At 34.7% G+C, this 17,994-nt stretch overlaps 1 protein-coding gene across 1 annotated transcript in view; it reads left to right on the top strand.

The window, feature by feature from the left end:
• Tmprss11f (transmembrane protease, serine 11F) overlaps positions 1–17,994 on the top strand; it is a 54,775-nt gene that overhangs the window by 18,000 nt on the left and 18,781 nt on the right. The window contains exons 2-3 of the mRNA XM_013008994.1: positions 625–776; positions 7,561–7,679. Coding sequence (XP_012864448.1) covers positions 625–776; positions 7,561–7,679 — 271 coding nt within the window. The remainder of the gene's footprint in view (positions 1–624; positions 777–7,560; positions 7,680–17,994) is intronic.

Here is a 17,994-nt window from a genome sequence, read left to right as displayed (position 1 = left end):
CTCCCCCCCCTTGCACCAAAGTTGTAAAGTTCGTTTTCGACATGACAACTTGTACTTCTCATAGTTGCAACAGGTCCACCTGTTTCTACCTTATAGACATTAATTTATCAGTCTGTCTCTTTGTCTATTTCTTTTAGCACATTCCCTAGATTGTAAATACTCCTGTGTTTTTCTCCCCATTTAAGATGTGAGCATGCCAAAGGCAATGATTGTATCTTAAATATTCCTACCCTAGGGATGCAAAGTACTTTCCAAAACACTACTTTATTCTGGTAGGCAACATTCCAGGGATTTTCTGTATTCTCATTTAGTGGAAGAACGCTTATGATATATTTTAAATTCATTTTCCAAACTTCAGATTGCCTATTTACCATCTGAAAATGTAGTGGGGAGAAACCAACACTTACTGACATTGAATGTCAACATCAGTAGAGCTTTGAAACTCATGCTGTGAGTGTGATGTTGGAAAGGATACACGAATTAAAGCCTAATGTTCGTTTCAAATTTACTTGTGATTTACTAATAGAAATATTATTGATTAAAAAGATGCCACAAGTAGACATAAAGTACAATCACAATGAGTATTTTCTTGCATTACTATTTTCTTTCTTTCTGTTATGACAGACCAGTTGAAATCTTAGAAACTGAATACCCACGAGTTGAATACCAAAGGAGACAACAGTTTTGGGACCCTATTCGACTGGCTCTTTTTACATTGGCAATAGCAGCCATCATAGGAATTACGATTGGTATTGTTACCCATTTCGTTGTTGAGGGTAAGTATTCAGATTACATTTCTATTGCCTGAGTATTCTATAGTTTGATATCTTACAATTCCATTGTAAAATAGTATTTGCATGATATTGACATTTTAATGACTGATATTTTATTGATGCTAAGTTACAGTTTTCTCCCACACAATGTGTTTATCCTTAGTAAAGCTTAATATTTACATTACTTTTGTAGAAAATCTGAAGAAAACATAAAAAAGAGAAAGAATGAATACAATTGTCTGGATAATAAAGATAAATTTACATGATCTAGTGTAACATGCTTTCCTCAGGATCAATAAATTTATTATTTATCTTAAGAAAAGCTCATTATATAAAAGAAAGTACCTCAAAATATTATTTTCCCAGCCTGCCCCCCCCCCCCCCCAATTCTCCCCCCCCAAAAGTTGCAAAGTTCATTTTCGACATGACAACTTGTACTTCTCATTGTTGCAACGGGTCCACCTGTACCTCAAAATATTTTTATAACTTCAAATTTAAGCATTATTTCTGAAAAAATCAAATTATTCTATGATTGGAAGGCTCAGAATTGAATTATATGTAAAAAGTATAGAATCAGGAACATAGATGTACCAAGTAATAATTAACTAAAATATATTTACCTTTGTCTTTGGTATTTGAGTTTATAATCTCAGATTATTGAGACTTTGCTTAAAATTTTAAGGACTATCTTTAGTCATTATAAAACAACTATACTTGAAAAACCTCCAAAGAAGAAATGAAATATTTTCCAATGTGTCCCAGCTCAACTTCCTACATCCTTTGATTGGGGTATTGATTAGATCCATTTCTTGGAATCTCGTAAGTCAAAAACATAAATCAACTAACCCTCTAAGATTTCCTTTGTTGGTAGTAAATTTGACACAAAACGAGTAGCTAATGAGTAGCTTTGTGTTTCAAACTACCCACAAAACCATAGGTGTTCTCAAAAAAGAACAAAGTTATAATAAAACACAGCAAAAACATATTGTTAACCATTATGGAGGTTTTGAAAGCTGAAAATTACCTAAACTCATACAAAGATGTTCATATGCTAATCTTAAGAATCTATAAATATCACTTTATGCAAGAAAAGGTATATACATTAAGAACATTGAAATGGATCCTGGGCACAGTGGTTCATCCCTGTAATCCTAGATACTCAGGTGGCTGAGATCTGAAGATTACAGTAAAGCTAGCACAAGCATGAAAGTCTATGAAACACTCATCTTCACTTAACTACCAAGTGGTACAGTGCTAGTTTGGAACCAAGAAGCCCAGATTCAGAGCACAGGCCCTGAGTTCTAGCTCCAAGACTGGCACAAGAAAAAGATCCTAGTAATTTTGAGATGGGAAGATCTTTAAGGATTTTCTGGATAGATCCTAAAATTAATCATAATTATATAATATTATATCATAATTATAAGATAAAAGAGTGGGGGAGGGGAAGATGGGAAGGGATGGGAAGAGGAAACAAAGGAGGAGGCTACAATGCTTGATAAGAAATATACTCATTATCTTGCCCATGTAATTGTAACCCCTCTGTACAGTATTTTCACATAATTTTTTTTTAAAAAAAGATAAAAGACAATTTTATTTCTTACTAGAGACAAAAGAAGTCAAAGGAGGAGGAATATAATATGGGGTCATGAGTCAAAGAATGAGAACAGTCTTTAGAAAAAAAGACAAGATTTTTCTTCTTAGACTCCAAAAGAAACCAACTCTTCTGACACTGTAATGTTACCCTTGTCAAACTGACATCAGATTTTTGTAGAAGAATCAATTTAAGTCACTAAATATCAACAACAAGAAACGAATCCAGGGATTAACACTTAAGGACTTGATAAATCTATCATGAGAAATTCCTAGGATGTGTGAAAAGTTGCTTGAGTGATATGGACAGTTAGTAAAGGAAGAAGGCAGATGATGAGAAGTGCTAGAGAAGCAAACGAAGAGGCATCTAAGCTGATAGCCACATTTTCAAAAGAAATAGACATTTTCATAATGTAACATGGAGGAGACAGGGAAGAAGTGTACTGTTTTAAAACAGTACATTTAAAGATTGTAAATCTAAAAAAAAATAGTCAAACTGGGAAATAATTGCTATGGAAATGAGAATTTTAGCAGATTTAATGGTGAAGAGTTGACCAGGTTAAGAGCTTGTGATAAAGTCATTTTGAACCTCAAGCTTTTGATAAATACGAGTGATCAGATTTCATTGCATTAAAATTCTGAGTTCCATTGCCAATTAAAATAGGCTATTTTAATTTTGGAATATGTTAGGCTTATCATTGCTATCTAATGAAAAGTATAAGAAATGCTTTGAGCTATGGGGAACAGGGGGGCTGCTTATTAAGTGACTATAAGATTTTCCTTTCAGGTGAATGACTTGGAGAAGAGTTGAAGAAATCAGGTCCTATTAGAAATCTGAAATTTTGCTGTGATTATCAATAAATCTTATCTAAAAGGAATAACAATAAAACAAGGTCAAGGCTATTGGACGAGCATCAAGTATACCTCTTAGTACAGATAAAGAATTAGAAGCATTTGTGGTTTTTATTTTTGTTATTGCTTTTTGTTTATTTTGCTTTATTTATTTATTTTAGGATATTGTGCTGTCTTTTTTCTTTTTCTTTTTCTTCTGGTCAGTTGTGGGGCTTGAACTTGGACCTGGGTGCTGTCCTTGAGCTTTTTCACTTAAGGCTAGTGCTCTAACACTTTGAGCCATAGCTCCACTTCTGGATTTCTGGTGGCTAATTGGAGATAAGAGTCTCAAAGACTTTCCTGCCCAGGCTGGCTTTGAACTGGGACCCTCAGATCTCAGCCTCCAGAGTAGCTAGGATTGTAGGCATGAACCCCTAGTGCCCAGCTTTTAACTCATATTATAGAGTGGACGTATGTTTGTTTGGATTTGATATGGCCATTGAATGCATTTGTCTGATGTTGATATTTAGAAGAATACCAAGACCCAGTTGATAATACCAGATCAGTTTCTAAGAATTGAGGATTACTTTTTCTCTCTCTCTCAGGTTTTGTACTAAGTTTTAAAAGATCATTTTATGTCATTTTGGTATTTGTTTTTAAAACAATTTGTTTTATTAATTGACTACTAAGAACATGTATCGTACGTTGCTATAACATGACAAGATACTTGTGAAGAAAAATGAAGCTTCATGGCTTAGGGGCCTTACAGAAGAGGATGGAGAAGCCCCAGTGGTTTGACTTCTAGTGAGGGTCCATGTTGTTATGTCATCCCATGGGAATAGCATGATGAAAACACAGAAGGGAGAGATTGCTATGGCAAGACAGGAAGATAGAAGTGAGAAGAAACTAACCAGTCTTGCTCTTTCATAACCATCTTCTCTCAAGGGAAGTAACGCAGCATTAATCAGTTTCAAGGGTAATTACCTTCCATAGGCTCTACTTCTCTGTTTTTCAGTGCTAGGAAGCAAGCCAGTGACTCACACACCGCTGAGCACGAGCTCTGACCCTGAGGTATATTTTCCAATCTCAAGACACAGTTAGGGATTCCATGTCCTTTCACAGTACCACTATGGCAACCAAGCTTCCACTACATGAATCTTCAGGGAACAAATTACATCCACGCTACACTGGTGAACTCATATCCCTAAATTTTATCACTCAGCACAATGAAAAGACCTATAAACTACTGTGTCATACATCTTTCAGATCCTTTTTGTTTTATCAAAGGAAGCAAAATTCTACCAAATGAAATTCCACTAAAAAATAAATATAAGAACATTGAACATTCTCTGATTCTTTTTCACTTGAAATTGTGGCAGAAATCATTAGTTGCCCTGTAGATTACTTTAGTTCACTTGTTTTCATTTTGATAATACCCAGTTGTCTTAGACATGCCATAATTTACTTATGCACTAAAGTAGATAGATAGTTGTCTTGCTTAAGACTTTAGACCTTATGCATATAGCGTGTACCCCAGGGAACATGGACATGTGTGGTTTTTCTTAATCTTCATGAATAATATCAAACTTGTTTTTAAAAAGCACATATGGAAATTCTCATTGCTTCCAATTATCACCAACATTTTGTATTGTCAAATATATTTTACATTTTCCAATCAGGTGTTGATTATGGTGTTATCATTGTAAAGTGAATAGTTATTTGTTAGGTAAACAATGATGCTGTGGACATATTCATGTGTCAATTGGTCATTTGGGTTTCTTGTTATTATGAAGTGACTGATTTTTATTTTATCTCATTGTTTTTAGTCGTCTGTTTTTTCTTATTGGTTTTGAGTATCCTTACTGAGCTTTGGCATGCACATGTAAAGGAGTATTATTTTTCACTTCAGAGGCTTATTATAAAGATTAACTTAGGTGATTGATTTATAGTTATCACAATATCCAGAATTTAATAATATCTCACAAATATTTGCTATTATAAAATTGGATTGTCTATAAATGTTTTATAATTAAATTTGTATGAAATCTCTTTAAAGCTCAGTTTTTTATTGGTAAAATAAGCTGAACATATCTAGAAAATTTCAGCATTACTGTAATACAGTTGTCAGAAAATAATGACTAATATAATTGTATCATCATTTTAATATAATTTAAGTGCATATTAGATCCCTTCTAGCTCATTCAAAGGATGCTTTGTCTAATCAGAAAAGTTCTTTTTTTTTTTGGTCCGATCGTGGGGCCTGAACTCTGGGCCTGGGTGCTGTCCCTCAGCTCTTCAGCTCAAGGCTAGCGCTCTACCACTTGAGCCACAGCGCCACTTCCGGCTTTTTTCTTTCTGCTTATGTGGTGCTGAGGAATCGAACCCAGGGCCTCGAACATGCAAGGCATGCGCTCTCCCACTGAGCCACCTTCCCAGCCCCAGAAAAGTTCTTTTCTTTCTTTTTTTCTTTTTTTTGTCAGTTGTAGGGCTTGAACTCTGGGCTTGGGTGCTGTCCCTGAGCTCTTTTTGCTCAAAGCTAGGGCTCTTCCACTTTGATCCAATGCTCTACTTCAGTTTTTTGTTTGTTTTGGTGGTTAATTGTAGGTAAGAGTCTCACAGACGTTTATGTCTGGGCTGTCTTTGAACCAGATCCTCAGATTTCAGCCTCCTGAGTAGCTAGGGTTACAGGCACGAACTACCAGCACCTGGCTTAATAGGGAAAGTTAAAAAAAATGTGTTACAATAAAACTTTCATTCTGGAAGCTAATTCTAGCTTCTATATGGATTTGAGGAGTAGATTTGAGCAAAACAGTATCCAGGTAAAGATCCTACTTACAATACTTAGGTTTTACAATCAATGGCAAGGGCATGAACCAAATTACTAGTGGTAGTAGGATGTAAGTAGATAGTGGGTTTTTAAAACTTAGGCAATAATATTACCAGGACGTAATGATTAGGAAGGTATTACATCTAATATTACTCCAGGATCTCTAGTATCAAATGAAGTAGCTTATCATGAGAACATTTAAGATAATGAATATAGATAAAGAAGCCAATATTTTTATAGGAAAGTCCATTTGCTTGTGCATTAAAAGGTGGTTGATGAGGACCTGAATTAAGAAAGCAGCTCCTAGGAATAGGTTAGTGTAACCAGAATCAGTCATATGCAAAACTCCAATTTAGGTGTTCCAACATGTCGAGACTGCCCATCACCCAAGACATCGAATAAAGAGACTAGTGTTGATAAAGACCAGAGAAAGAGATCTATTATCATGCCATTGCACATGCGTGGAGAAAGCGTTTTAGTTCATCTTTCAGTTACAAACAAGAGCTTAAGTTTTAAATAGAAAAAGAACTGGGACATGAGGCTAGATGTATACATGATTAAATATTCCTGGTCAAAGGTATGGTGGCTAGAGGAGTGGTCAGGTTATCATTTCACAAGTAGTCAGATGACACCTTGTCACAAATAAGAAAGCCATTGCTACCTGGTGATAATTTGGACTCCTATCATAAGTTATTTACCCATAAACCTTTTTTTTCTAAAAACCAAAGGATGGTAGCTCAGAGCAGAAGAGATAGATGCAAATGGAAGCAAAGCATTTGCTGCCCCAAGTGAAGAGTTAGTGTTTTTAGGAAAAGCGGTTTCTAAATCGCTCTTACAAATCCCAAATCCCCCATAGAAATGAAAAAGAAAAACAGGATAGCAAATACAAATGAATAGAAGAAGTTTGATGTGATTTCAACATACATCCTCAGGGTAACACGGCAAAGAACAGAAAATCTAATTAAAGGAGAAGAAAGTACTTTAGAAGAAAGTACATGGAATCTGAACATTCCAGGTTCTAGTTTGGAGGATATTAGATTAATGTAGTGTTCTCCTAAGCTTCGCATTCCAGAAAGCTTCTATACTTGGGGAATATAAATACATTTAACAAATGATGGAGTAAGCAATAATTAACATCACAGCTACACATGTCTTTAGATATTAACTTAGTTTCTATTTCCAAGTCTTTATGTCAGTAGGATAATAGCTTTACAATAGGGGCAAAGCCAAAGCTTGAGACCTCTTATAATTTTATAATAGTGCTAATGACCTAAATAGACTTATTCCCTGATGTACACGTACATTTCATATATACAATAACAAAATGCTTGTTTTATCAAGACTAACAGATGTACACTAGGAAATCCCAAAGGTAGTATTTGTAAAATTGAAATGTTACTGACTACAAGTAGCAGAAACATCAACAATTTTATTGTCTATTTTATTTGGAAGGTCAAAATGCAATGTCTATTTAGCAAGAGTGGGGCCAAGGATATGATTATGTTTAACACTGGATCTGTCATATATTTTACCTTTCAGATGATAAGTCATTCTATTACCTTGCCTCTTTTAAAGTCACAAATATCAAGTACAAAGAAACTTATGGAATAAGATCCTCAAGAGATTTTACAGAAAGAAGTCATCAGATTGAGAGAATGGTAAGTCCCACAGAAAATGGGTTATGAGTTTATACTCTTGCCATAATTTGAATGTGGCTGTTATGTGAACTTAGTCTCTCTGTGCCTCAATTTCTTTGACAGTAAAGTAGATAACGTATCTGCACAATACAGTTACAAGTATTGTAAAATATTACAAAATACCTAGGCTAATTTTGTACACCTTTAACATTGTCTGTATGTCCTAGATTGTCAAGATTATGGAGTAAACAACTAATTAGATCCTGAGAAAATTAAAACAAGTTTCCATTCTTCTTTTCTTTTATTGTTTTGGGAAGTACTGAGGTTCAATTCTTCACATCAGGGCCTCCTGCTTACTAGGTACTTACAACTTGAACTGTACTCCCAGCTCTTTTTGCTTTAGTTTTTTTTTTTTTTTTCAGATAGAAACGGGATTATAGATGTAAGCTAGCATGCCCTTTTAGTGTTTGAGCCAAGGTCTAACTACATTTTTGCCTGGACTGGTTTTGAATTGTGATCTTTGCCTATCTTAATCTTCCAAGAAGTTGGTATTACAGATTTGAGCCACAGAATTGTGGCCTCATTTTTTAAATAAGTTTTTATTGTAAAAATACTGTACAGAGGGGTTACGATCACATGAGCAAGGTAATGAGTACATTTCTTATCAAGCGCTGTTGCCTCCTCCTTTGTTTTTCCCCTACCATCCCTTCCTTCCCAACTCCACAACTATATCCCCACCCTCCTGCCTAAACTGTAAAGTTCATTTTTTCACACAGCGTCTTGTACATTTTATTGTTACAATGGGTCAACCTGTATCCCTATTTAAACAATTTGTTTTTTCCCTTCCGCTCTCCAAATTATACCAACATCAAATATAAAAAATTATGTGGTACCTTATAAATATGTTAGAAACAATAGCAAGAAAGAAAAAAGAAACCACTTGTGTCCTTATCTTGGGGTTCATTTCACTTAACATCATCTTACCTGACCTTTTCTGGTTGTCTCAGATATATGCTAGTTATTGCAAATAAGGGAAACCATGGGGCCTATGTTTCTTTGGGCCTGGCTTTCTTCACTTAATATAATTTTTTCCAAGTCTTTCCATTTCCTAACAAATGGGAAAATGTCATTCTTTCTGATGGAGGCATAGAATTCCATTGTATACATATATATACCATGTTCTCTTGATCCATTTATCTACTGAGGGGCATCTGAGTTGGTTCCATATCGTAGCTATGGTAAATAATGCTGCAATAAACATAGTTGTACTGGTAGCTTTAGTATGGGCTTGGTTGTGATCATTTGGGTAAATGCCCAAAAGTGGGATTGCTGGGTCATAGGGGAGCTCTATGTGGAGTCTTTTGAGGAACCTCCATACTACTTTCAAAGGTGGTTGAACAAATTTACACTCCCACCAGCAATGCAGTAGTGTTCCTTTCTGTCCACATCCCCTCCAGCATCTGTTATTATTAGAGTTCTTGATTATAGCCATTCTAACTGGAGTGAGGTGGTATCTCAATGTTGTCTTGATTTGCATTTCTTTTATGGTTAGAGAGGTTGAGCATTTCTTCATATGTCTATTGGCCATTCTTATTTCCTCTTCAGAAAAGTTTCTCTGTAAATCTTTAGCCCACTTGTTTATTGGGCTGTTGTTTCTTTGAGGATTTGTTGTTGGGGGATTTAATTTTTTGAGTTGCAGGTATATTTTAGATATGAGACCCTTGTCCGTTGTATGGCTAGTGAAGATCTTCTCCCAGTTTGTGGGCTTTCTATTGATCTTGCTAGCTATGTCATTTGCCCTGCAGAAGCTCTGCAACTTTATGCAATCCCATTTATACAACCTTTCTTTGATTTGTTGTGTTTCTGGGTCTCTATTTAGAAAATTTTGGCCTGTGCCAAGGAGACCTAGGGATTCTCCTATTCCATCTTGTAATGTTTTCACGGTGCCTGCTTTGACTCTGAAGTCTTTGATACATTTGGAGTTGATTCTGGTGCAGGGTGATATAGAAGGATCTAGCTTTAGTTTTCTACAAGTGATTAACCAATTTTGCCAGCACCATTTACTGAAGAGGATGTCTTTCTTCCATTCTATTTTTTTTTTTTTAGCTGAATGTCTGTGGGTTCATTTCTGGGTTTTCAATTCTATTCCATTGGTCCTGAGGTCTGTTCCTGTGCCAGTACCAAGCTGTTTTGATTACTATGGTTTTGGAGTAGAGTTTGAAATTTGGTATTGATATTCCTCCAGCACTGTTCTTTCTGTTAAGGATCGTTTTTGCTATTCGGGGTCTTTTATTATTCCATATGAATTTTTGGATTGCCTCTTCTATTTCCTTGAAGAATGAGGTTGGAATATTGATAGGTATCACACTGAATTTGTAGATAGTCATGGCCTCATTTTTAACTATGGATTTGATCTTCTTTCCTTCCTTCCTTAAAAAAATTAGCATTTACTAGTTGTACATTGTGACTTCCACATGTGGCATATAATATATCCTGATTAAGGTTATCACTTCCATCAACCTTCCTCATCCCCCTCAAATCATTTCTTGAAACAATTTCAGTGGGTTTCATTGTTCTATTTTCAATCATGTATATCTAATATTTCACTCGTTCACCCTCATTCATTCTGCTAGTCTTCCCCACCCCCACTGATGCCTCATTAATAGAGCTGTTTTACTTTCCTTCAATATACTTTACAAGTTTTAATTTATATTAATTATTATGTGTGTTTCATCACAATAGTTCACATATGTGAAAGTATAAATTAATTTTCTCTTACTTTCTCTTTCCCATATTCCCCACTTGCCAATTAGTGAGTTTATGCTGTTTTCATACACAATATACAAACATCTTTTGATATTATGCTTTCTCCATGATTTGTAATCATCATTCATTATGCAGATAAAGTCTACTTACAATTGAAGAAATGTACAGATTTCACCTTTTTTTTTTTTTTTGGTGGTCATGGGGCTTGAACTCTGGGCCTGGGTGCCGTCCCTGAGCTCTTCAGCTCAAGGCAAGCACTCTATTATTTGAGCCACAGAGCTACTTCTGGTTTTCTGGTGGTCAATTAGAGATAAGAGTCTCACGAACTTTCCTGTCCGGACTGCCTTTGAACCATGATCCTCAGATCTCAACCTCCTGAGTAGCTAGAATTATAGGAGTGAGCCTTTGGCATCCGGCCGTCAATTCTGAATTTTAGCTATTGAGAATAGAGCTCAAATAAACATGGATATGTAAGTATCTTCCTTGTATGTTGGTTTCCACAGTTTTGGATAGATGCCAAAGGGTGATATCACAGGGTCACAATGTTCATTCATCTTAAGTTTTTTGAGGAGGCTCCATACTGAGTTGCATACTTGTTGCACAAGTTTACATTCTTACCCGCAGTGTATCAAGGTTCCTTTTCCCCTACATCCTTACATCTGTTATTATTTGATGATTGCGAATCTGGGTGAGGTGGAATCTTGGTGAGTGTAGTTTTGATGTGCATTTCCTTTATAACTGAGGACCTTGAATATTTACTCATGTATCTGATGGCCATTTGGATTATTCTTCCTAGAATTATCTATTCAATTCATTTGTCTATTTACTAGATGGGTTATTTCTACTTTTACTGTTTACTGTTTAGCTCTTTGTATATTCTGGATATTAATCTTTCAGCCAGTGAATATCTAGTGAAGATATTCTCCCATTCTGTAGGTTGTTTCTTGATTACTATAATTGTTTCTTTTGCTGTACAGAAGCTTTTTAATTTCGTGTGCTCCCATTTGTCAACTCTTACTGATATTTTTCTGGCAACCAGGGTCTTTTTCAGAAAAATAATTACCCATGTGTCAATTTTCCAGAGTTTTCCCTATATTTTTCTGCAGTACTTACAAATTTTTAGATGCTATATTAGGATATTTGCTCCATTTGAAGTTGGGTTTTATACTAGGCAGGGGATTTAGTTTCAGTCTCCTGCATATTGGTAATCAGTTTTCCCAGTACTGTTTATTGAAGAGGCTATCTTTTTTCCAGTGTATGCTTTGGTTCCTTTGTCAAAAATTACTGGAGCTGTGTGATTTTATTTCTGTATCATCTGTTCAATTTGGTTGTTGTTTCTGTTTTGTGTCAGTATCATGCTATTTAGTTACAGAAGTCTGGTATTGTGATACCTACAGCATTGCTCCTTTTGCTATTTGGACTCATATGCTTCCAAGTGTACTTTAAGATTAATATTTAAATTTTTACAAAAAATATTTTTTGGATTTTGCTAGGCATTGAATTACATTTGTGATTTACTTTCAGCAATATGTCCATTTTCATGTTATTAATTCTACCAATCCATAAACATAGGAGATATTTCTGTCTTCTGATGTCTTCTTCAATATCTTTCATCAAGAAACTTTTCTTCAAGTTTTCATTGTAAAAGTCTTTTACTTCATTGGTGAATTTATACCTAGTTTTGTTTTTTTGTGGCTAATGTGAATGGAATTGTTTTCCTAGTTTCTTTCTAAACTTGCTTTTTGCTGGGATTATTTGGAATTCTCCTTTTATTTGGATCCTTTCTATTTATTTCTCTTGTTTTATTGCTCTAGCTAAGAATTCCAGTACTCTGAAGTAAGAATGACAAGAGTAGATATTTGATTTGATTTTAGTTTGTTTCCTTCGGTCTTCTTTAACAAAATAATTTCCATACTCATTTCAGCATTTTCTCTATTTTGTTTTTGAAATCGCTTAATATATCTCCTCAATGGATAATTCCAGGTTATCAATCTCAAATTTTGTTTTTGAAATCGCTTAATATATCTCCTCAATGGATAATTCCTGGTATCAATCTCAAATTTAGTTACGTCTTTGAACATTTTGGTTTTCTTTTATGGTGTGTATATTTACCAAGGAATTTATTATTTAAAAGTATATTTGATACACTAGTACTACCCAATATAGCAAAAACATCAACTAGAATAGCCCTCACTTTTGTCCCATCAGGACTACAGACAGAGTCAGTTATCAAAACTTAGTATACTAGCTAAGAATGTAGCCCTTTATGCTTATGAAAGTTATCCTACAACAAACAGTTAATGGTTGTGTAAACAGAAACTATATTAATATCATTCTTTATGATTAGCTCTCAGCACTATCTTTTAAAATTAAAAGGTGAAGTGTTTATGGGATAACTAATACCTTATAAAATATTTTTTTATTTTACTGAGAAGAACCTCTTCCTTTGCTGATCAAAAAGGAAAATTTTCCCATGCTGATCTTTTTCTCATTGAACTTTACTTTCTCAGTATGAACAAGGTTTAAATTTGTATGCTTTTTATTACTATTTACTTCTATATAAGCTAGTTCTAAATGTTGAAAAATCGATACACAGCATTTTTCTTTCCCACAGTTAATATTTCATATCCAAAAAGGTTTTACAATTATATTTCCACAGTTCTTTGCCATTCAAAGAATATCCCTAAAGTTAAGTCTGAATAGTCTTTAATAGTCTCTCTTTCTTTGTTTAAAAAAAAAACCTATATGCTCATACGTTTTATTTTTCTTGAAACTTCCAGTTTAGTTTTGCCTGTCTGTCGTCTAGGTCTACTTCACAAGGATAATCTTTGGCCAGGATGGTACTGCCCCCATGTGGGAAGTCACTGTTTTCCCTGATTTTTAAAGTAATTAAAGATTATTCTTTTTAACTAGGGCCTTTTGTGTATGAGAATTTTTTTTGTTTTCTCATGTAATTGTTTCTTTAAACTTCTTGCTTTTGACTTTTGCAAGAAGGCCAATGGTACATGAAATTTATGTGCATATACACACATACATGCTAATTTAGGGACTTAATTTTATTTTCCACCTATATAAGCAATTTTCTTAGTTCTACGAACTGACTTACTCCTAAACTGAGATGCTAAGCTATCTCTGCCACATATAAATTTTCAGCTTGTTTTCATTCTGTGATTATCAGCCCTCAGGCTTTATCCTTTTAGTTTGACAGTAAGTGTTGTTATCTATTATTTTAATTGGAACTGCTACAGCAATTTACTACGTAATTATGTAGCTCAAAATAACAAACATTTGATTTTTAACAGTTCTGGAAATTAAAAACAGGAAATCAAAGTGTCAGGAGTTTGTGAGCAGGCTCTAGGCTCTTTCTTTGCTAATTCTAGCTTCTGGCCACTCCAAGTAGATACTTACTTGTTACTTCAAAACACAACAGAAGCTGTCATCTATGTCATCATCTTCCCATGGATTTCCTTCCTGTCTCTGTGATTTTTTTTAGTCTCTGCTTAGGATCATTCTATGTGTTTTTAGATCTATGATGTTCTCATTTTGAGATTTTTGGTTATAACTGCAAAGACACTTTTGCAAAGAAGAATATGTTTACAGATTCCGGGATTAGCTACATTTTTAATGGGCTCACTTTTTCTTCAGCCCAGTGCAACTAGGATGATTTCAGGTGCATTCGGGCTCTTGGTAATATCCCCTGACCTTTTCATACTGAGATTTTGATTTAACTTGTTTAAAATCTACAAACTTGTGCAGAAATAATTCACTTCTTTATTTAGACTTCTTTCATGTAGTTTAATAAAACTTTACATTAAAAATTTTACCTTTAATCAGTTATAATCAGTGATATTTTTGTCATTGCTATTAATCCTTATTATTATTTTTTACATACATATTCTTTTTGAATTTCTGGTCATTTCTGTCTTTTCAATCTCCTGCCCTTTTGGAACTTGTTATTTTCAGCTCTGTTCTGGATTTTCGGGTTGGTGGATTCTTTCCTTGGCTGAGATGTAGTGCCTTTGAGAAAGGATCAATCAGTGGCAGCTTTATTCCCCACATGACACTTGGTAATGTCTGGAAACTTGTTTCTCCATCACACTGAGGAGTGGAATGAATGACATGTAATGAACACGGGCCAAGGACACTGCTAAGCACACTGCAATTCAGTCAAACAGCCTCCTCGCTCACAGCAAAGAATTACCTTAGTCAAAGTAATTATGGTCAGATATTCAGCTTCCTGGCCTTATTTTGTCTTATTTTGTCCATAATTTATCTTCCTTTGGCTGAGCTTCAAAGAAGTAAAATTTATTTTCTACTAAAGACATTTTTCCTCAAGGCTTATTTCTAATTTTACATTTAACATTATTTTAATAAACTCTTCAAAAACAAAGAATATATGGACTGTTATTTGGAACTCCAGTTCTTACATATCTGTGTATTCAAATTTTATTATTTTACAATTTCTAGAATTGGTACTCCTAGAATATTATCTCATATCCATGAATACTTTATTTCTTCTTTTCATAATTATTTGATATTATATTTCATTTTTATCAAAGAAAAACAAATAAAATTAGTAGAAATCTGTGCATATTAAGCACATGAGAATTTTCTGGTTGGTTCGGATTTGTTGTTGTTGTTGTTGTTGGTCCTGGGGCCTGAACTCTGGGCCTGGGTGCTGTTCCTCTGCTCTTCAGCTCAAGGCTAGCACTCTACAGGTAGAGCCACAGTGCCACTTCTGGCTTTTTCTGCTTAAGTAGTGTTGAGAAATCTAACCCAGGGCCTCATGCATGCAAGGCAAGCACTCTAGCACTGAACTACCTTCCAAGCCCCTGGTTCTGTTTTTTTTTTTTTTAATGATGACAATAACTTACTGTTGTGTGTTTAAGCATCAGAAACCACAAGGCTAAAAAATTCTCCAAAATGTAGAAAGTATCTCATAATATTTCAATTTTAGCTATTATTTCCTCTTTCTCTTTTACTTTTTTTTTGCAGCTATTTTCTTACTTTCTAAAAGATTCTTTGCCTCCAATACTCACTTTCATGAGTATTGAGATTTTTCACTTTAAATTATAGTCTATCCAACTATTTTTCCACTAATTAACCATCAAGGCTTCAGTTAATTTGTTTATGTAACTAGTTAGCAAATATTTAAAGAATTTCATAGTCTAGAATTCTGTCAAATACTGGGCATTATACAAAGTATAATGTATTGGCCATGTATTGATTTGGTGGTACTGGGGTTTGGACTCAAGGCCTTATGCTTGTTAGGCAGTTGCTCTTATCATCAAGTCATATCTTCAGCTCTGTTTCTAAGCTTTTGTGCTCAAGGCTAGTACACTTGAGCCACAGCTCCACTTCATTCTGCTAGTTATTTTCTTCCTTTCTTCCTGTGTTCCTAAGCATGCAAGCCATCCACTTATGTTATATTTCCTGTTCTAGCGAGGACCACGGACATGAGACATTGAACCTATGACTCGGTCAAGAAGGGTTCTCACTTTTCTGCTTGGGCTTGTCTTGAGCTGTTGTCTTGCTAATCTCAGTGCCTGAAGTCCTTAGGATAATACAAGTGAGTCACTGTCTTCTGGTTAGAAAATGTTTCATGTTTTATTTGTGGCAAAAATAAGCAGTGAACAAAACATTATACCAATATTTAACAATTTATAAACATTTGAAATTATTGATAGCTTAAATCATGGTCCTTTAGCATCTTTCTCTGCTCTGCAGCCCCAACTGAAATCCCACAGTCAGATCTGTGGTAGGATTTATTTTAAAACTGGATATATAATTTGACAATACCCTAGGGTCTTGATAGAGATATAAATAGAGGTAAGAATGATTTAAAGGGTGGCAGTGACCAAGATGAATTGTCCTTATAGATTAACATCTTGAATTGAAACAACTACCTGAAGATAATAAAAAATAAAATTAAAACAAAAATAGGTAAGCAAACTAAAATTACTACTATAACATTTAAAAACAAGTTTTTATACTGAGGACTGCTGATTTAATTAAGCTAAAGCATAAAGTATATCTATTTAATTTGATACAATGCAGAAAAGATTTGTTGAGTACCAAGTCCAAGACTAGCAGTATATGAGACACTATTCTGATACAGCCTGGTCTCCTTTTTTCTTTCCAGGAACATTAGGTAAAGGATGTCACTCCTACTAACCCTCAGTTCTTCAAAACTATAAAATATTGCTTGTTTACAGAAAAATAAAATAATATAAATAGGGCTTCTGGTACTTTTTCACTTATCTGATATATTGGCTTTACTTTGGAAATAAATGTGTAGAATAACCCAAAATGTTCATACTCAAAATGATAAAACAATGGTGATAGCTGGATGATTTTCAAAAAGACTGGGAAATTTCCATGATACCCATCTTCTATATGTAGCACTTTCAGTATGAAAAGCCTACAATTCTTGGTTGTATGCTTTTCTAACCTCTTTTTTTATGCTCTGGCACTACAACAAAGTTTAAGGAATTATTCTTAAGATTACTTTCTTTTTTTCTATTTCAAGGAAATAAGCCTTGGAGATGTAAAACATTAACTTCAAAGCATTTTTTTCCACTGAATTTTATTGACTCCTTTCTAGCTGCTAGCTAAACCTCATTTGAAAAGTGAGAATATGTGATTACAAATCTTCCCCAAAAATATAGACACTGAAATAGATGCTTAACACAGCATCTGCTAGCTCCAATCAGTTTATTCCTATATCAGTTACATTCCAAGAAATAGGAGGTGACTTAAAATTGAATGGATTATCAATCAAAGCCTGTTAAGATTTTTGTAATAAGGAAATTGAAAGAGCAGAAAAAAGCAGAGAACAACCTAAACATAAATGTGGTTTCAAAAGCACATCCTCAGCTTGATTTCTCTGGGGAAATCTGAGGCCTAGATTTCATCACACATGTGGTTTTGAAGAAGTCAGAGGGTTGGGCTGTTTGTCTTATACCAAAAAGGACTGTCCAGGAAAGGTGGAGCAGAACTTCCCAGACTTCACTGGGTGAGGTACTCAGGTCAGGCAAGGACAAGCCACAGGAGAGATGTTTTATCTTTATGTTGTAGATGTAGCTAATAGCTATTTTATGTTTACATTTTCCTAGGTTATTAACTGAAATAGCAAAACACAATTTTCTGTAATTATCCTCAAGTAGATGTTTGAAGAAGCAATCCTATTATTTAGTTGATTAAGTTCAGGATACTTGGCATCCCTCATAAACCATGCAGATGAAACTGAGCCACCTTGTGGAATGGGAATAGGAGGCCAGGGAGTGGGAGAAGGGTCAAGTTTAGTTCCATTTTTACAATATGGATGAAACTGTGCCAGGCTTGTACATTCAATGTTCTACTTAACCTTCCCGCCTGGATCTCTCACAGTTACCTTTCAAAATTACCATGTCTCCAGCTCATTGTTGAAAACTGTTCCCTCTCCCATTCTCATATCTTCATTCTTTTCCCACTCAATGAATTATATCGCTGCCCACCTACTTGCCAGCCAAGGTAATGCCCACCTACATTTTCTTGATTTTCACATCTCCAGGTCTAACCATTTACAACT

Source organism: Dipodomys ordii, unplaced genomic scaffold (genome assembly GCF_000151885.1).
Source record: "Dipodomys ordii isolate 6190 unplaced genomic scaffold, Dord_2.0 Scaffold8, whole genome shotgun sequence".
Lineage (NCBI taxonomy): Eukaryota > Metazoa > Chordata > Mammalia > Rodentia > Heteromyidae > Dipodomys > Dipodomys ordii.
This window is presented reverse-complemented; position numbering and strand designations above follow the sequence as displayed.